The sequence below is a fragment of the Nanorana parkeri genome, unplaced genomic scaffold, assembly GCF_000935625.1.
Source record: "Nanorana parkeri isolate BGI_ZX_2015 unplaced genomic scaffold, ASM93562v1 scaffold602, whole genome shotgun sequence".
Lineage (NCBI taxonomy): Eukaryota > Metazoa > Chordata > Amphibia > Anura > Dicroglossidae > Nanorana > Nanorana parkeri.
In genome coordinates, this window is record NW_017306870.1 from 250,831 (window position 1) to 272,866 (window position 22,036).

The 22,036-nt window shown below is 39.7% G+C and overlaps 1 protein-coding gene across 1 annotated transcript in view; it reads left to right on the top strand.

Annotated features, from left to right (window-relative positions):
* The window catches only part of CUNH15orf41 (chromosome unknown C15orf41 homolog), a 307,340-nt gene that overhangs the window by 90,538 nt on the left and 194,766 nt on the right, over positions 1–22,036 (top strand). The window contains exon 6 of the mRNA XM_018562822.1: positions 9,234–9,306. Coding sequence (XP_018418324.1) covers positions 9,234–9,306 — 73 coding nt within the window. The remainder of the gene's footprint in view (positions 1–9,233; positions 9,307–22,036) is intronic.

A 22,036-nucleotide genomic window follows, 5' to 3' on the forward strand; every position in this document is an offset into this window, starting at 1 on the left:
AAAATCTGGGTCTGAACATGCAAATTATGGCCATTAGCGACATCGTATGGGATATGGAAGCCGAAGGCCTGTTCGAACAGCTTTGCTGTCTGCAGTTAACAAGATAAAACGTCTCCAATTAGCACAGGAACACAAGGATTGGACAGTCGAGCATTGGAAAAAAGTCATGTGGTCCGATGAATCACGTTTCCAGTTGCATCATGCAGATGGCAGAGTGAGAATTTGGCGGGAACAGCATGAAAGCATGCACCCCACATGCATGAGTACAACCCTTCAAGCTGGTGGGGGCAGTGTTATGGTTTGGGGCATGTTTTCCTGGCATGATTTGGGCCCTTTAATTCGTGTGGAACAACGTCTGAATAGCACAACATACCAAAGTATCGTTGCTGATCAAGTTCATCCTATCATGTTGATGGCGTATCCCAATGGAGATGGCTTCTTCCAACAAGACAATGCACCATGCCACGGTGCTCGTATTGTGCAGGAGTGGTTTCAAGAACATGAGGGAAAATTTACCTTGCTTAGGTGGCCCCCACAATCACCAGATCTAAATCCAATTGAGCATTTGTGGGACGAAGTTGAAAGCCATCAGGCAGCTGGTTCCACAACCATCAAATCTCACAGAACTGGGCAGTGCTATTCATCAGGCATGGTGTCAGATTCCTTGCATCACCTTTCAACATCTCGTGGAGTCAATGCCAAGAAGAATCGCCGCAGTATTGAAGGCAAAAGGTGGCCCAATGAAGTACTGATGGGGTGGTCATAATAATTTGGCAACTCAGTGTATAGCAGTCCATATGTGGGACTTTATGCCTGCCTACATGCTCCTCAATGGTTAGATTGAAGGTGACTACTTTGCAACAGGGGCAATTGCTGAATCTCCACAGCTGTTCTGCAAAGAGTTCCACTCCAATGCATGCTTTGGAGTGGGCTGAAACTGCCAGTAGGCACAATACGCCCGTGTCTATAAGTGACAGAGGCAGAAAGACAGTTTTTACTTGTGTGGTTATTGACTGTAGCATCCCCTTAAACCTGGGTGTCTGAGGAGGACCCCCCAGGTGGCCTCTAGTCTATCGTTTTAACTCTTATGGAAAAATCCTTGGCTTGTTGTCAGGTAAAAATGAAACTGGGCACCAGTCACTTTGGAGCATTTAAAGAGTTTATTAAAGCACCATAAACTCCAGGAGAGAGGATTAGGGCACAGGGTGCACAAAAATAGGCAAAAATGGCCCAAAACTTCTCTTCTAGCAACATTTGATACAGGCCTTTTAGCTGAAACTAGCAATTTGTACTTGTGGACTATTAAACACAACCCGGTAGCACAAGCACCATCTAGGATAAGCAGCAAGTACTTTCTACAATGTCCACCGGCAGCAGCCTGTACCCAGCTTTCCAGGACACTATTCAGCAGCAAAGCCTCTTCCCAATATTCTCAACACAAGCAGCTATCTTCCTGCTCCACTCCATCTGAATGTACTCTCCAGTAGGGCAGCACAAATTCCCGAGGACCAGGCAGCAATTTTGCCAAAACACCTTCCCGAGGCAGCAGTCCTGGGAGGTGAAAAACCTTCAACACAACCTCCTCTCTAAGCCACAGCCCAGGAGGAAAAAGAACCAACTCACACTGGCATCCTTTTCAGGCAGCACCCTGAGAGGGAAAACCCTTCTCCAAGGTCACCCCAAATACTTACAGCCTTCCCCAGCATGCATTACTGGCAATAAACATCCTTGTGATTTGAAAGAGTGCAATAAGTCTTTGAATCTCAATAATATTGTTTCTTCTCTAGCTGCTAAGGACACTTCCTGACTACAAGCAGAAGTAATCAATAGTCAGAACTTAGAGGAAACCCAACAGTAAACAGAAGCAATACCAAGTAAAGGTCAGGTTAATCGCAGCCCAGATTCCCATTACATTTGGAATAGGGACAGACCCTGGCTCTAATGATCATTTAATGTTTTAATTAACTGTCATGTTTTTTCTATATGTATTAACCCCTTCGTGACTGACGACGTACAGTGTACGTCGCCAGCATCGGGGCTGTTTAAACAGACTCCCGGCGACTTTTGCCGCCGGGACTCTGTTTAAACTTGTAGAGCCGACTGTCGGCTTTACAACAGAATCTAAACCCAAAAACAAAATGCTAGAAAGACTGTGTTCTTGTCACATTCTGTGTAAGCAAAAAACAATTCAATCTTTCTTGTGTAAACCACTAATCCTATAACCCCCAAGTAATGAAGATGAAGAGAAAAAGACTGGGTAGCATTCGTTGGTTCCCTCCATGAATACAGTGGAGGAGTGAATGTAGCCACCCTAAGAAAAGAATAGTGTTTGTAGGATTATCAGGTGAAAATAAAGCCTTCAAAAAAAAAAATCTAATGCAGACAAATAAATGCAAGACTGGTATACTGCGATATATTACATTTTTGTTTCTGGGTTTAAATACGCTTTAAAATGTTGTGGGATGTATTAACATTGTTTCTATAGGTGGCACAAACATTTCCCATGTTTACCTAAACTCTGTCAAGTTGTTCTATGACAAATTTCCCTTAGAAACTGGACATACTTATAAAACAAATATCTATAATATCTGCATTGCAAGAGAAACAGAAACAAAAGCGCAACATGAATTATACAGTGCAGTATATGTTCAGATTTAATTCAGTTCCTAAGGTCTCACTCTTCCTCCCACCACCTTAACTGTTCAGTTTCCTGAGCACAGCCCCTTCTCCCAGCCCTGGGCCTTGTTGTGTCTTCCTAGTGAGCGCTGCTTAATGCATTAGGGAAATGTTGCAATAACCAGTAGCACATTATTACCTCCAAACAATCAAGCTGCCATTTTTATATGATACTTAATATTTAAATGACACCTCTCTGCATCTGCTGACGATTGATGTAACGGCGCTACTTTATGAGTCAATATATATTTAATCAGTGAAAACTGTAAAATCTGATGAGAGATGTATAACATAGTGGCAGGGTATGGTTGCAGAAGGCCAGTTAAATCTGCAGCTCTGTCCTCGGATGCTGTTTTGCATGCATCTCAACACAGTCCTATATTTTTTACCTGAGCTCCTGTATATATTTCTCTGATTACATCTTTGTATACACACAAGGCCATCTTAAAGCCTAAGACTTTGCATTAATATTTACACCCCATCAATGGAGGAAAATGTAAACATGCCGGGGAAGAAAAAAACAGAAGTAATCATTTGGAAAGGTGGTGTAAACTAGTCGCCACTGCTTTCTTTCTAATTATTTTTAATGCATAAATTCCCATTTCTACAGATTTATTTTGTTTTTGAAAAATACAAAGTAGACCAAAGTGAGATAACACCCCCAACCCTAAATTGAAGTAGATAATAAGAGCCCTTGGAGAAAATGCTAATTCAAGATCCCACATGACCAGCTGCTGTTGGATCCAGGAGAAGTGCTTTCTCCAAGATGCATAAGTATTTCATTTTGTAAGCATATTTAAAGATATACTCCAGCCAGTCTAGTTGTCAGTTGTGATTTTTTTCATCAGTACAAGGCACTGGTATTGTTTAATACTTCTCAGCAATAATGCTGCACAGTACTTGGTAATGACAAGCCACTTCTTTTTGAAGAGTTTTGTTGGATTTCTGTGAGAACCAAGACATGCCAAGTCAAATGCTAAGTGACCCTTGTGATTGGCAGCAAAGGTACCTAGTGGCCAGATTGGTGAGCCAGAGAAAGCACCAACGCTGCTTTCTGTCAACATGTGATGATTGTCTAAAATCCTCATGTGTTGAGTACCAGCATGCAACAAATACTTTCAGGGCGATAGTTGTTATTATTGTTGTTGTTATTATTATACAGGATTTATATTGCACCAACAGTTTGCGCATCACTGTACAATATAAGGAAGACATTACAATACAATTCAAGACAAGATGTTAAGGAGGGCCCTCCCCGTGAGGGCTTACAATCTAATTCCAGGGAAAAACTAGAGATAAATCATGTAGATTATTTGGACCACTGTGAGTGTCCAGGAATTGCCTTATGCACGATCTCTGCTTACTCTCACTTTTTTTTTTTGCTCTGCAGACATAAACATGCACACAAATGGTGATATGAGTTATTACAAACATTGTTTGCTATTTGGGAGTGATTTATTAAAGGAGAATTATTAGGGGGGACTGATTTTCACTTAGCCTCAAAATCTGAGCTGACCTGTGACAATGAAACTGTCACAGGTCGGCTCAGTAGATCGGGAAGTGAGCGAACACATACTGTCGCTCGCTCACTTCTCGATCTATCCCTGCAGAGAGCCGTGACTGTCACGGCTCCAGGCAGGGATCCCCCCCGTCCGATCCTCCAGCGCTGACTGGTGAAACGGATGGGGGAGGGGGCGGGCACAGCTGGCTCTGCCTCTGGATAGGCAGAGCCAGCTGTCAATCCCGCAGCTGGGCGGATCCAGACAGTATTGTTGGGATCCGTCCCGGCTGCGGTGTCTCAGTATATCGCGAGCTGTAGCTCGCGGTATACTGAGCTTAGGGTGACGGGAGGACGCTAGTGTGTGTCCTCACGTTACCCTTAGGAGAACTATGGGGAAAAGCCCTGACCCCATAGTTCTCCTTTTAAGGCTTATTTTCCCCTGCCATCCCAGAAATCATAGAATATATGTATAAATCCGTAAATGTGACTTTCACCAAACATTCATTGCATCTGAGTCATCACTGTCATTCAAAACACATGTACTTGCTTTAGAAATATACCCCCATTTGTTATTATCTTTAAAAGAGTGTTCTTCTGCCCTCAGAAGAGTAGAATCTCACCTGTTCTGGGGCTTATGATAGACAGGTGAGGGGGTGGGATTACCAAAATCTTATATCTGTCTCTGCCTTCCTGTCCAGGTGACCCTCTTCCGTTCATTTTTGTCTTGGTTTCACAAGTAGATCCTCCCTCCCATAGGGTATCAGACAACAATCAAAACCTGTACAGAGGTTCCTACTCTATTAAAAACAAAAAGAAAATGGAGAGTTGGGCTTTAAATAACATAGTATCACTCTAATTAGTTTAAACAAATATATTTTTGGTGACACATTCACTATAAGGTAAGACATACTAATGGTTTTTGATGGCCACTCTGAATACTGTCAGTCTGGCCTCCGTGGATAACTAGAGCTTATTAAATGTGATACCTCATTCGACAGTGAAATTGGTGTATGGCAGAATAAATACCTGTTCCTGTTCCAAGCTTAAGCGAAACAATGAGGTCAGACACGCAGCTGGCAGTAACTCATACACTGATATGAAACGCTGTGGAACATTTCCACCGGCCCTCTGCAGGAGAGGGTATTACAACTCAGGTTATCCTCTATGGGGCGAGATGACAGCAGAGGAAAGACAAACACACTGAGCAACTAAACAAGTTATCTGTGCACTCATTTCAAAGCCTTCTTCCTAGTTTCTAAATCAAGATGAAAGGATGCTGTGATTATTAGCCTTGAAAAGCTGTCAGGATATTCATTATGCGGGGATATTCAAGCAAGTCACTGTCTCTGCTCCAACACTTACAAAGGAGCCTTCAGTGACTGAAGTGTCTGAGGATGTAGATTGGATTACGGAGTGTAATTCCAGAGCTGGTTCTTCTATGAGAAATATGTTAATCTGTGTATTCTACGTCTATGCATCTTTACATGTCGTGAATATGTCTGTGATGTCAGCGTGTGTTAATGTTTTAACGCTGTTGTAATTTTGCTTCAGTTTTGAATATGTGCATATTTATTCTTGGTTTTTATCAGGTGCATTTAATGCAAAACAGATAAAAAGGTTTAAAATTGCTTTGCTGTATTTTTTAAACTTAATTGGTTGTGGCTGTTTAGTCTTTTGCCTTTTTTGCAGGCACTTCTACAAAAGTAACTTGTGAAAAGAACCTCTGGAATTATAGCAACTAAAACAAGCATTGAGATTTGTTTCCATTAAACCAATTATGGTGTACGTTTAATAAACTGTGATAAAACTAGCTTTATCACGAGTTAACTTTACTCAGCAGATCTCTTTGTTTTTCTCGGCTGCACAGAGGCTGTTTAATAACCTGCGAAAAGAAAACTTATCTCACGTAACAGTGTGAAAGGCTGAGATAAGTTATCTCAGTGATCAGTTGAGAAAGCAATGTGGGGAATGTATTCTGAGCTGCACAATGACATCCTTTGTGATAATCTGCAATCCTTCTGACAGGATCGTAGTTTAATCTGCCAAACCACCCATTAACAATATTACAAAGCACCGCTATAGCAAAGTGCAACAGTTATTTCACCGTTAAAATTAAGAAAATTGCTAAAAAACAGGATTTTTACATGTTCTGATTTGTTCAGCATGTACCAGTACAAACAGAGGATAACATTAGTAGACATGTATCGCAAGTGAAGTGTAGAGGTGCTGGAAGTTTCGCACCCCGGGTTATAGTATAGGAAAAATAGGATGTTTCCACAATGGGGTGTGCAAGTACCCAGAGGGAGAAAAGAAAAAGGGGCTTTTGAGAAATAATTCCAGGACCTCAAAAATAAAATCTTAGAAATACATTTATTGCAAAAATCTTTTGCAATACAAAAGATATGATATTTATACATTTAAAAATAAGCGAAAAAAACCACAGTAGGTAAAAAACATATGTGGGTACATTCACCAGCTGGTGAAATTACCGTACAGTATCATGGTGGCGAAATGGTGTTACAGATGTTATGTGTGGAGTGCAATGTTCACTGCATCTGCCTCAAAAACATACTCCCCAGACATCCTTCAAGCTTTATTGCTGGGCCTGTTTCAGAGGGAGAGTGAGACTTCAACAACAAGCCCTAAGGTCACATGACCTTACTGAACTTTCCCTCACACATCGATCGATCTATCTATCTATCTATCTATCCAGATATATATAGTGGCTTTGTTATTTAAAGAGGCCATTAAGCTTTACAAAATAAAAAAACCTGTAATGAGAAAGTATGAAGACTGACATTGCGTATTTCTTCTTTGGAGAATACGAGTTATCTGGCTGTCATGCTCATCCTGTGGCTTTAATGTATATCTAAAACCAAAAACTTTATTTTTTTGGATTGGGAGGAGAAGTGTGGAATCTCCTGTCAGGTTTTTATAGCTTTCTGTGTCACCACTGGGAAGACATGTATTTGCCCTGGTGACCACTGTCATATTTGATGGGACTTCCACTCTCTTTGTACAGATATCCTCTTACATATAATTGTGTTTACCGGACAAGGAGTGAATGGAATGCTCCCCAACTAAATACAGACTGTATTGTCAAAGTATGCAGATCAGGTGTTCTGACTTCACTTTGACTTTCCTTTTCTACACATGTGCTCCAGGTCAGTGACTCAGAAAATCCTGAAGCTAGAGACAGCAAAGCAAGTAGTATTCATAGAATTAAGTCAGCAATATCAGAGCCTATAACTTCTCTCCCAGCACATGCATAAAAGGTTATGTAAAGAGATGGGAGGAGAGGGGAGGATGAGCTGGGCCAGCACAGAGAGTAGTTAGACACTTCCAGTAGAAGAGAGTGCTATATCATGCAAAGAGGAAGGGGGGTATGCTAAGGAACTGTCTCTCTCTGGAGTAGCTAAATTGTATAGCTAATTTAAAGGCACATTGAAAGTCAATACAATTAAAGCCATTTACCTGCAGATTTTTTAAGTTAGGTACAGGGTTGTGATGCTAATAAAACTTGACAAACCCTAAACTGGGTGGTGGGAATGGAGAAAGCCGTACTGCACACAGTCTTACCCTAATTTCTCCAAAAGTCACAAGTCAGTGACAAAAACAGGTTTAAATCTCATGTCTGTGCTAGACAGCCATTTAAAAGTGACACCTTTGACAAAAACAAACCAGCTTGAAGCACCTTTGACAGAACACAGGTCAGCTAAGAAGCTGTGCAGCAATGTCATAGAACTTCATTAGCAGAGTCATTAAAAGGCTCCTTATGCAGCCTGTTTAAATAGCCATTTCTTAAAACAGTCTGCAGAATTGTTTGAGCAATACACATTCTGTTTGCTTTTTTTTAAAATTAACTACCAGATCCCAACTCTATCCATATTCTATAAATATCACTGTGATGAAGTTACTGTCATTGGTTACTTGAACAATTGCAAAGATGCCAATCGGACTCCTGCCTATATATGGTCCAGACAGCTAATGGGACATATTCGACCTCCTACGTGAGACGTGCATAAGCTCTATATCATTTTTGGTCTCTACCAAGTTGTAATTTCCTTCTGTTAAATAATATGTTGGTTGACTGGGTGTAAAACCTTGTCAGCTGGAAATATAGATGTCTTTAAAATAATTGGTAGCAAGGGTGGGTCAGTCAGGCTTTCCATCACATTAAAGTAAACCTGTAATTTTGCCCATTAAGGGCAAAAATGATTGTTCACGTTATAGCCCACCTCCTGGAATAGTAATGTTTTTCTCCCCTGTGCTCCTCTGCTGACCTGTCAACCTGTCAGATCTGTAGGAAATAACCAGTATTTCCTTGCTTGGTTGTAGACTTTCTGAGGTACTCAAAAATATTAAGCTGCATGATATATAGCTAGGTACCTGCTTTACAGCCCGGGAAACAGTATACTACAATTTAAGGTAGTTTTTCCATAAAAATAATGTACAAAAATTAAAAAAATTAACTTTTAACGCTAAAAATATTATTATTGTTTACAGAGCTCAGTATCTCAAACTTAAATTTGCATACACAACTGAATGAGTCAGAACTGTGACTCTTCCCCATCCCTCCTAAATAGAGATGAGCCTGGACTTGGTGTTAACCTAGTTTGCCCAAGCCTGCTCAAAAGTGTCACCAGCACTTCCCCCTCCCTGCTAATCAGTGGTGGCATTTTGCAGCGGGGCATTCCCTGCCCCTCTGTGACGTATAGCTGTGGGGTGGGGAATGTGCCTCTCAACATCTGATAAGGCTGGGAGGAGGGGGTCACAGTTTTGGGCAGGCTTGGCCGAATTCAGGGGAACTGGGTTCACACCAAGCTCAGGCTCATCTCTACTCCTGAACACTTAATTTGGAGGTTTTACTGAAATACAGCAATCTCTCTTTTGTTTTGATATACAGAAATACATTTAAATCAGATGGACCAAAATTCATTATAGTTTCCCTTTAAAGCAGATTATATATGTTTAGAGTTCCCAGGCTTTGCTGTATAACTTGGGTTTTAGCGGAAGCAGGGCAGTGGCCTTATGAACAATCTGATTTCTTTTTCAGGTGGACTTTTCTCCAGCTCTTATTGCACGCACTGTTTTGGAGAGATTCCTTCAAGATAAGGATGGGCAACCACGTATGTATAAATACATTTCCAACACATTTTTGTTTTGGTTCAAATTTTATCACAATTGTAAGGAAAATAATATACACCGTGAGTGCTGAAAAAATTATGAATCAAAAGATAGTCACAGCAGTGAAATTCTTCACATTGCCTGTACTCCCACTTTATGCAGTCTATAAATGCATAAAGTGGCTGAATAAAACTGTCCTGACTTCAACAACTTTTCTTTCAGTGTCTTCAAAAATATCCTTTCTTGGCATGATATGCCTCTTTGAATTTTTTTTTTCCAAATGACTTGACTTTTTCTAGTAAAAGTTTAAGAACCTGAGAATAATATTGAACAGAGCTAAGCCAAACCAAGCGTGCTAGCACTCAGACAGATGACTCTAATTACCCTCTTAATTAGGCTGATAAAAGGCAGGGGGCAGTTACTTTTTCATGCTTATGATTGCATATTTCATCATATTAATCATGCCACAAATTTTACTTAGAAATAACAGGTATAGTTATTTTTCTCCTTTTTGAACATCACATGATATGTGTCAGACTTGGTGAATGATCTGGCCAAAATGAATGTCAAGTAGGTGCGATAACAGAACATTTGGGAAAGTGGAAAAATTATATTTATTGAATTATTTACAAATTATTCTCACAATATTGATTTAGGATTTTTATGCTTAGAACTAATCTATTAAAACCTCTTTATTGATATTCACAGTACACAACCTTCAATGGTAGGTGTAACACTTTCAAAACCACAAAGTTATCAGCACAATGTATTAACATGTAAAGCAATAAAATATCCGTATCACACTGGAACAAGGCCCTCGCAAAGATGAGCCGTACTAATGTAAAAGTCCACGAAAGCCAAACAAATTCCAGTTACATGGGTGACCCATCAAAGTTGCTACATTAAAGTCAGTCATTAAACTCGGTAGAAAATACACACATTAGAAATTAATCTTTACTACATTATAGTCTCTAAGAAAGACATAATCCATGATGTCCGACAAGAATTTACATTTAAGCTAAGCTAATTCCTAAGCACATTTTGTCAGCCCCGCCTACTTCATTTCTTTTACCTTACAAAGAACCTTACCTTACACAAACCTCTCTTTTTCTCCTCCCCTTGCTCATTTCCAAAACAGGCAGGGAGCACAGGAAGTTCTCAGCTCTCAAGATTTCTTGCAAAATCAACATGTTTATTTTGCACTTATAAAATAGATATTATAAAACATTATCAATGGTATAATAAGCAGACTGGAAGGGAACAAAAATGAGAAGTTAATTTCTGGGATTTACATACACTTTAAGGAATACAATGGTGTCATCTTTCCACCACCAGCCTGCTGACTTCATAATGAATGAGCAGCAACAGATTGATTATCATTCTGTTTTCTCTGACTATCAACATGTTCTTTGTTGGCACATTTGCATACAACACTCTTGACTTAAGTGAATATTTACACTATTTTTTCAGTAAAGGTTCTCAACTTCTTTGGTAAATCATCCTTTATGAGTTCAATACTTTTTCAGTCATGGACCCGGAAAAAATACACAGATCAGGAATTCCTGCTTCTCTCCGACTTACTCTACTGCATTGTTGTTCTAGGTCAGTAACTCAGAGCACTTAAATTGACACTAAACTCAGTAGTTAAATCTTCAAAAATACATTCAAGTACCATATTAACCAAAATTGAGCTTGTGTATCACTCAGCTGTAGATCCATAAATCATCTCTGAATTGGTAGAGGGTGGCTACTTTTGTTCCCCATGGTCCCTGTGTGTGTGTTGTAAAGTAGCCACCACTCCAAGCTCACTCCTGTGATGAACTATAACTTAATTACAAACTATCTAACTAAACATGAGATTTTAGTCCATCACGGGAGTGAGCTTGGAGCGCTGGCTACTTTACAACACACACAGGGACCATGGAGAACAAACTAGCCACCCTCCAGAACGAAGGACAGTATCAGCATGAATTCAGAGATGATTTGAGGATCTACAGGTGAGTGATACACAAATAAGATTTTTTGTTAATAGTTAAGGTATGTGAATTCATTTTTAATATTTAACTTCTGAGTTTAGTTTCACTTTAAGGGCAGGTTCGCACCATTTTTTTGACCTTTTTTTAAAATTAGTTTTTAAGCTTAAAATGAGCATTCAGGTGCTTTCCAGTGTATTTGTATGCGTTTCCATGCGGTCCAGTGCATTCCAGACCAGACAAAATGAGATATGCAGTATTCTGGTCTGGAATGGACTGCGGTGGTGTGAACAGAGGCCATAAATAGCATAGGGATACAGAAGGATGCATTTTGGGTCCGGAAACAATCTGGTCTGGAGATTAAATGATGGGAATGGGCCTTAAGGCCTCTGTTCACAGCAGCGCAGTCTGTTCCAGACCAGTACAATACTGCACCTCTCATTTTGTCTGTCTGGAATGCATGGAAATGCATCAAAAATGCATGCAAACGCATTGGAATGCATCTGAAAGCCCATTTTAAAAAAGAAAGAAAAAGCTCCAAAACGCACCAAAATTGCGGTAAAAACCAATGCACTGAGTTCCAGATCTGGTCCGGAAAATGGTGCCCTAACTCAGAGAGACAAACTGGCAGTTAACAGTTTTGAAAGGAAGTCAGCAATGGCAGCCTCTATATTTCAGTCAGCACAGGTTTCCTTTAAGCGTATACCGTTTGTTTTGTTTCAACCATAAAAGTGACTTTGATTCAGGGTACATATTATTCTCTCTTATCTCTCTTATTTGCCATGACTTGATTGTTTGAAGCTGCTCAGTAGTAAAGCTCTGTAATGCCTTGTACTGATCTATTGCTGAAATTGTCACCAGCATGCTAACACTCGGATTTAACCATTAGCCTAAATTTGTCCTAATTTGGACATTCCCAGTGGAATCTATCATCCACTTGTGCACCAGTAATATGACTAGTTCTCAGATGATATTATTCATATTCTTACATGTTGTAGTTGTAAGGAGAGTTGACACTGGACTGCAGCTTACCATCATGTATTTTGGAAGGCTATACTAGACCCAGTCCTACTGTATAATCATATAATTGAAGCTCTAAAGTGGTTAGGTTTTAGAAACATGGAGTTATAGGGCCTGATTTACTAAACACAAATAGAATGTGCACTTTGCAAAGAATACCCAATCACATGCAAGGAAGATAAAAAATAAAATAAAAACAGTTTTTCGGCTTGCACAGAAATGGATCATGGAAGTCAACAGAGCTTCACCACATTCACTAAACTAAGCTAGCCACATCCTTTTATTTTTGTTTTGGCATGTTCTTAAAAACTGTTCTTACCCATCATTTTCAGCTGCAACCTAATTGGCATTATGTAATGCTGAAATTCAGACTAAACAAATATTGTCTAAATACAAGAGCCATGTACTGTATATTCTTACTTGGTGTCCATTGTGTATTTCTTCCAGAGCTGTGCAGTAATCCGACATGAAAAAGCTCCTGCACTTTGCCCTCTGTTCAGGAATTTCACTGTTGCTTTTTCTGCTTATGCAGGGTGACTGGTCTTGTCTCCACCCCCCTCCTGTAGTCTTCTACAGGCTGTCTGTAGTGGGTGGACCTGCTGGGTCCCACGCACATCTCTGCTGTCTACACAGGCTAAGTGCAGCACAGTGATAATATTGCCTCTACTTTAACATGGTAATATCTGGAATTTGGTGCACACAAAGTGGATTTATACCCTTTGTGGCTATTGGATAATATATTTAAATTAATCTTTTTGTGCCCAGAGTTCGGCTTTCATAAACCAAGAAGCATCATGCCCAGTACTTATCACATAGTAACATGTCAGCAGTATTTTACAGGCTGATATTGGCTAGTATAATTTGCACATCATCACCACACTGCATTATTAACAAAGGGAGAATGTCTTCCCTACAAATATTTTTTTAAGTATGTCTAATGATAAGAACTTTCCTGACCTATCCACGGATGAGGATCCTCCTTCACATTCGCCAACCACCCTTCAATAGAAATATTACATCTTTAACATTAAACATCTTCTCTTGAATCCTCAGCTTGTGTTGTTATATTGTCTTTACGCCCCACAATCTTCCTCCCGCACAGTAACACTGGGCTCGGCAAGAGGGTAGGAGGAAATACTCCGCTGCTACTAATAATAATAAAAAAAAATGTAGAGAGAGGAGAGATGAAAAGAGCAGTGCTTCAGGAGGAGGTTCAAACTTAAATTAATTTGCCACTGAAAAAATACATTTTGTTATTTTCTCCGTGTCAACTGCATGATTAAAACTGGCTGTTAAGTGAGCTCAGGGGATCTTCTCGTAAAAGATTTATGAGTAATGTTCAGTGCAATATTCAAAGTGAGCCATGAATATCAGGGTAATTGCTCTCTCTGCTGCTTCTTTTACTAGGCGCGAGTTTGTCAACTACGCCATAAATATTTGCCTAGTCTGGTGAAAAAGACACTTCCATCGCCTGCATTTTTTATTACCTGGTGTTATGTTTACCTTTTGAGTCCCGCCTTTAGGCACATAGGTAATCTAACAATAAAGAAGAAAGGCAGCAAATAATTCTTTGTGGGTTTCAGCTTCCCTGTTTTTTTTTTTTTTTCTTCAAATGCAGCTCGCTTCTAAAGCTTTGTTGCGTGCTCCGTAGCATGCAAAGTTAAACCTGGCCCACTTTTACTGTGCATTGACACAGCCACTATTTCCAGCAGTTGTATTTTACAGCCAGGTATATAGTCCATCTGTATAGAGAAGATTTAGGTTGTTGCCAGATGTTGTCACTGTGCTTTGGATGCTAATGAAGTATACCAGCAGCTAAGAAAGTCTTGCAATGTAAACCAATTTCACATTTAATATGTTTCTTTTTTTAATCCACATTCAGCTTCCTTTTGAGTTATAATTTTGCTAATTACTCTTCATAGTGATAAGGGGAAATCGATAGTAAAAATATAGAACCTCAAACTGATTAGGGTGATTGCACCCGCACATTATTAGGGGAGTTTTTTTTCTGTTTATTCCATGTGGATTTTGTCTTATTCTACTCCCTTTAAGGAACTGGAAATTTCACATTTTATACCCAGCATCCTGTAACGCGCCGATGCTTTGTGAGCAAATCACATGATGTCAGAACAGCACGGCTTTAGATTTAATCAAGAAAGAGATTAAAGTGAATGTGTCTCCGCTCCCTCCCTCCCTCCCTCTCCACAAGTCTGCCGCAGCATGGCCATTTGTCAACGTCAGGCGCTCTGATTGCTTTGGACCTACTTCTATCCGACTGCCGTCAGCCAGCACAAGGGCAAAGCAGGCAGATTAGCCTATATCAGACCCAGTAAAGCAAAATTCATTGAGTGGGGTAATTGTAAAGTTAATAGTCTGACCAAAATGTGATGCCTATTAATAATATATTTCTTTTTATAACAGGTAGTGTTCATTCTTTCTATCACAGTGTACATTTACTTGCATGGGCACCTACCTTTTGTATGTGTATATAGATATATATTTACTGTGTTCCGTTATTGTGGAACAGTTCTTTTTGATCATGAAAAATAAAAAAATATGTAACATCATGTGCAGAGGTCAGTGAATCAGTGCCGTGATCATGTTCCTACTTCATCTGATTAATGAGAATTATGTTTATTTAAGTTAATGTAACTTCTTGTAAAATATATGAACTTGATTTGGTCACTTAAAATCATCAGGAATATTTCTGTCAGAACTACTAAATAGCTATAAAGATGAAGCACATCTTGCCCTAAACAATATATTAGAGGTCAAATGCCATTCAGTCATTGTCTACATGGAGGAAGTGCTCAGTGGGATTTCGGTGTGATCGGAGCGGGGAGGGGGGAATCCAGTCCCTCCACTGTCACAGCTCTCTGCCATGACAGGATCGAGAAGTGAGCGAATGCCGGTATGTGTTCGCTCACTTCCCGATCTACTGAGCCGACCTGTGACAGTTTCATTGTCACAGGTCGGCTAGAACTATGAGGATGAGTGAAAAGCACTCACCTCATAGTTCTCCTTTAAGTCCATCTCCAGCCAAAATATTTTATTTTGGGTAGAGTAGGGAAGGGTTATTTCTAGAGGTACACAGAAATGGAAATTTTAAAACCGAAACGAAACCGAAATTAAAAAAAATGTTAGGCCAAAACCGATACCGAAAATGTTTTTTATTTTTTCACATTTTTTTAATGTTTTATTTTTATTTATCTTTTATAAACTTTTTAATGATTTTATTTTTATTAATTCATTTTTTATTAAATATTTTTATTTTTTACTTTACTTTTAGGGGCTTCGGGGAAATATTAGGGGTCTAAATATTTCCCTTTTAAATATTAGGGGTGATATTTCCCTTTTAAAATAGAAAATGAGATTGAGAACACAAAGTCCTCAATTTCTTTTTCTGTGTCCCCTGTTATCAATGAACAGGAATCCTCTATGAGTGTTCCTGTTCATTCATAACATGAGAACATTGTTTGTTTACTATAACTACAATTATGAATGAATGCGGGAATTAATGGGATGGGAGTTAATTCATAATTGAGGATATAGTTAACATACCATGTCCTCAATTATGTACAAACACTCAACGATCACTGAGTGTATGTAGCCTGCTCTTCTCTCTGACACGCTGTCACAGGAGGCTGATCGAGCGGTGTAGAGAGGAAAGCCCAGCCTCCTGTGACAGCGCTGTCTCCGCCCCCACACCGCTCTGCCGAACTGTGATAGGCGGCAGAGATGTGTGGGAGGAGACGCCGACCGCTCACAGTGCTCTACACCACAGCGCTCGGCCGGCTGTCACTTTCTCTTCTCCCCGCTGAGCAGCGCCCAGCGGGGGAGGAAAGAAATCAGGGATGCGCCGATATATCGGCAGGAAAATGGCACTTTCGGCATTATGCCAAAAGTGCAATTTTCGACCGATATGTTTTGGCTGCCGATAAATCGGTGCATCCCTAGTTATTTCTGTCTGTCTCTATTGGGGAGATTTTCTTGCTTTTCTATCTGGACAGGAAGTAATGGGAAATCTCTCCAACGGGGACAAAGGCAAAACCACATTTTTTAGTAGAGTAGTAAAAGGTTAGCGCTTCAACAAACATTTTATTATTGTCTCCCTCCCTTTTCTTGTATGGGCTTCACAGGGACAGGAAGTGGGGGAAAATGTCTATTTGTGGTCATAGAAATTAAAACCTGACGCAAGTTTAACTCTTCCACTCAATCCCAAAAAAAAATCTATATGGCTGTAGTTAAGCTTTAAACTGTTGGACTTTTTTGGATCAGCCTGCGGGCTGAAAGAAAAAAAATCTAACATTCCTCTATCTACGCTTAATGATAGCTCCACAATAGATGAATCTCCCACTGTGGCTGTGGTATTCTGACAGCAGCAGGTGTGCCACTGTCAGAATACATGAACAGTGACTTCAACTTATTGGCTGCACTTACTGTTGGTCCAAGAATTTTCCGCCTTCAATTTTCTGATCAAAGCATGTTGGGCGGAATGCTGCCAGCAGGAGAATCCAGTCAGGGAATTTAATCCTGTTCATCAAGAAGATCTAGAATTCTTGCTTTACCTTGCCTTTATAATTAACCAGTAACCAATTAGATTTCAGTTTACTGTAGTAAGATGAGAGATTTGTGACTTATTAAAGTTTATGTCCAACCAAAACTTTTTCTTAGTTTTGGAGAGTGGGGAATGGTTAGAATTGCTGTTTTTACTGCTACCCTCACTTCCTGTCTTGCTAATACATTTTTACCAGGCATGACACAAGAGGAACTTTTTAACAGTAAAACAGACAGAACTGAACTGAAAATGCTTTCATTTTGTGGGGTATGGTAAGGCTAGAACCCTTGTCACATTTTTAGTTTTGCCTGTGTCCCTATTGCAGATCTGAGGGAAAAATCTCTGTAACAGAGCCATAGACAGCAGTAAAAATCTGATCGTTCTAATCCTTCCCTGTCCCAAATTTTAAATTAAAGTTTTTGGCTTGACATGCACTCTAATTCTGATTGATTTCTATGGTTTACAGAACATTTATCTTTTTCTAACTGAGAAGGCCTAATACATTTTTATTTCAGTAATGCTTATTAAAAGACATTTTAAAGTAATATTAACAGTACAGAAAAAAAAGCTTGTATCTGTTGTGATTGTAAGAGAGTGAGAGAAGGCAATTTTACCAAATGTTTATAAAAAATTCGTACAACAGTTCCTTGGGCACAAGTTAGGTGTAGGAGGCATGGTTGCATAATAGGAGGAAAACCTTCTTAGCCTCTGTAGATTTGATTTATTAAGTGTGGTGGGAGAAAAAAGGGGGGTAGAATGGAAACAAGAGGTTGAAATCTATTGTTATGGTCTTTTTGAGTTACTAGATTTGATAGATGTTAGAAGAGAGAGAGAAAGAGAGATAAGAATAATGGCATAGAAACTCTGGGCAGCATTGTAATGTGGGCTTGTGTTGATGTTGCATCAAGCTGGATTTAATGCTCAACTTCTAGTAGATAGATAAATACACAATTGATTAACTGCTTTACCTGCCAAGAAATTTGTAACTGTGTTTAGCCAGTCTTGTACTACAGACACCCCTGTCAGATAGTGACTCTTCTTTTCTCTGCTGCAGTTAATCAGTACAGCTTGGTCATCAACCTGCCCCCATCCTATGATTAAACAACAAAGTATAAGTAGCTCACTGAGGAGGTCATCACTCTGCTCCTTCTACTCTTATAAGCATGTTTAAACTGTTGACTGACAGCAGTTTTAATGGCATTAGATCTCTGTTTGACCCTCCATCTAACAGTGGGAGCGCTGCATTGTTGGACTGAACAGGATGCTGACACGGCAGATTCAGGTATTCTAGTTCTATCTAAAAATGAATAAAGAAATAAAATACAGGTAATGGTTTTATTGCAAACTTACCTAGTTTTATTGTTGTTTTATATCTTCCAGAAGTTCATCAGTTCTTATTTAACCCCTTCATGACTGAGGCCCTTTTTTCAATTTTTGCACCCATGTTATATTCCACATTTTAGGCCACACGGTGACTTCCTCTAGACCCAGAGATTTGGAAAGCTTTAAGGATTTGTAGCCTAGTGCCCCCTTTGTTCAGTGATTTTGGAGTCAGGCTGTGCTTGGAAACCTGTGCAATCTTTGGGGAGATTTAGGGATTTAAGGATACTCTTTTAAAAATGGTAGTAGAGATGTGTAGAGCTTAAAGAGTGAGTTAAATGATTCTGCGATTTTATGGAATAGCTGTGGGTTGTTTGCCAGGGGGGAGGAGGAAGAATTTTAATGAGTGGGCTTTTTTATTGTTGATTTATTGCAGGGGCTACTATGGTGTAAACTTTGTTAGTTTGTCCATAAAATCTTTACAAGTCCACCCCAACTGTTTTGACCCGATCTTTTTTTAAGTAAATTTAGAGCGGTTTGATGGGACTCAACTTTTGCCCTGAGAATAGCGGATTGGAAAATCTTGAGTTTGGCTTCTTCTGAGGTCAATGGAGAGCTGCATTTGGAAGTGCAAATGTTTACTTTTCCATATGAATGATAGCTGGATAACAGGACCGGGAAGGTTATTGGGTTTCTATTTTGGAAAAACATTTTCTTGTCATGAATTTGCAAATAGGTACAGTTTATTGAGATACTTTACATTCGTAGGCTTGCTTAGCGATCTGTTTTCATTATCTCTCCCAATTATATAGCTTAGAAAAGTGCACCTTCTTTTGGTTGCCAGGTTAAGTGCGATTTGCCTGATTGCAGTGGAGTAAGTCTGTAAAGTACATGTCATTTTTAGCTGCTCAGCAAGCTTGGAAATGAGTAGCTACTTAGTAACTACTTTAAGCCTCTAGAATTGATAGATTGACAAGCCTGACTGAATAGTGTACTGGGTTGCCTGCATGAGAGAGGTAAGAGAAAAATGGGCAGCGTTTTTTAAGCTGACAGGAAGTCTAGAAATTCTCCAATAACCATGTTTACCAAATATGTGTTTGGAAGGGCATCTCTAAAAACACATGTTGAACCTTGAACATAGTGCGCTACAGCAGAAGATGATCATGCCTGGTTCCACTAAATGCAGCTAAAAACAGAAAAATTAGTCTAAATTGGCAGCCTGTGTATTCAGTGTGAATCCATGGTTCCTTCTTGTCTTGTGTCAGGTTGCTGGTGGTGATATAAGGGTGTTGGGAATGGGGTTTTTTTGGAACACAATTGTGCCACCTAAACATAATTTTAATTTTACAAAGTTATTTAGTGCTCATCATGTACATCACTTTATAGTTAATGGGTATGTATGCCTGATTAACTGTCCAGTGAGTGTACTTTCCATCATTGACAATTGAATGTTGGAATGATTATTACATTCAGAGATTTAGGCTGCTGACCTCACAAATGCGCTTCTGGAAGAATGGTCAAACATTCGAGATGAGTTGAAGCTGTTACTGCTGCAAAGGGTGGGCCAACTCATTATTGAACCCTACGGACTAAGACTAAGATGCCATTAAAGTTCATGTGCATGTAAATGCAGGCGTCCCAATACTTTTGGCAATGTAGTGCATGTGCAATTAGGGAGGAAATTAAAGATAACCACGTGGTAAATTACTGCTATGCAGCGTTACAGAGTCATACAGTACTCTTATTAATACTCTATAAACCAGACCTAAGCAGGAACTAACACTAGAATACACGAAAGGAAAACTAATCGATGAGTATGACAGAAGGAAAAAAATATGCTATGAAGAAAACTAGAACGCCCTTAAGGTGCATGAGAGTGCAAAGCAAAACAAAGAAACAGCGTGTTTTTGCTGTAAAAAAGACTGTCACCTGAAAAAGGACTGTTCGTTCTGAAAAGATGAGCAGTGAAAAGGAGAGGCACCTACAAGAGAAAGGACCAAGGCAGCTACAAAGTAAACTCCAGGCACATCATGGCGTGCTACCTTTAAAGTGACTCAGAACAGTATACCGCGCGGATGGGGGTATTGACTCCGGCGCAACACGCCACATGACTAGTGATGAGACCTTCTTCACAGAAACTGATTTCAGTACAAAGGTTTCCTAGCAAGCGGGAAAAGTATTACTGCAGAAGGTAACGGTCAAGGATTCTTGACCTGCATCACAGCGCCAGGAGACGAACAGAATATCCTCGTGAAAAATGTACTGTATGTTCCAGACCTAGAAGGAAGCCTTCTATCAGTGAAAACCCGTGCTAATAATGGTCTCACAGGTAAATTTCAAGGTGATGAATGTACAATTCGAAACAATAAGCAAACAAACAAGTTAAAATAGCCACTCATAATCCACACAACAAATTTACACATCTATGGTACAGACAACTAGGGCACCGAAACCCAGAAGCCATAAAGGATATTATAAAGAGAGGCTCATCAAAAGATATCATCGTACTGCCCTGCCAAATGCTTATGACATGCAAATGCTATATAAAAGCAGAGGCCACACGAATCCCACTTCCACAGGCCACTCAATTAAAAAACACTCTTGGGGCTCATACATGGGGCTCATACACCCTTGGGGCTCATACATTAGGCGGGAAAATATATCTCCGGACGTTCATTGATGATTATTCCAGGTACACAACTTATCTGATGAAGCACATGAATGAAAAATCAGTCAACCTTATAGAGTTTGTAGCCGTGTCCAGCAACAAATTCCAACGGAAACCAGGAATTATACACACCGACAACGGATAGGAATACATCAGTAAGGAAGTGGAATAATATCTGACGAAACAGGGTATAGTACACCAGACAACCACACTGTACACTCCTGAACAAAATAGTGCAGCAGAATGGGAAAAAAATCGAATGTGGAGAAGACTACGATGAAACATTCGCTCCCTTAGTAAAACACTCCACCATCAAAACACTCCTTAGCATGGCAGCCTGTAAGGGCATGCAAGTGAAACACCTAGACCTCTCTCCCATATGAAGACATTAAGGAAGATCTCTACATGGAGCAACCACCAGGATTTGAGCAAGGACACAACCTGGTGTGTAAACTTAAAAAGAGCATCTATGAACTCAAGCAATCTGCAAGAATGTGGAATTAATAAGTGAATGAAATACTCACAAAACAGGGAGTCAGAAGAAGCAAAGCAGATCCCTGTCTTTATTCCAGGAATCAAGAAGACCGATCTACATCTCAATTTATGTTGATGACATAACCTGTTTTGAACGAGAAGGGGACTATAGTTCGTTATAGCATATAGTTATGCTAATATGTGAATTGGTTCACAAATGAAACCAAATCTTTAAAATTAAAGAGCTAGGAAACATCAGTCACTATCTGGGAAAGTCAGAACATTTTAGAAATTTTGGAAGAATTCCATATGCAAAATGCAAAGGAAGTTAAAAACAACTATGGAACCAGGCTACCAAAAAGCATTAAAGCAGAGAACTTGCTACCCAACAATGACACATACTGCAGAGCAGTTGTAAAGCCACTTTACATTTGCCACTGTTTTAAGACCAGACATAGTGGCAGCAATGGGCATACTTTCTTGAAAAGTCACAGCACCCTGTCAGTGTGACTGGAACTCAGTAAAGGGGGTAATACAATACTTAAATTGAACAATTCCGATTAAGCTTCAATTGCCAGCAGCGTCAAATCCAAAACTAGTTGGATATGGGGATGCTGATTGGGCCGGAGACTGAACAGACCGCAAATCCACAAGTGGTTACATCTTCCAAACATGGGAAAGGAACCATAAGTTGGTCTAGCCAGAAGCAACCAACTGTT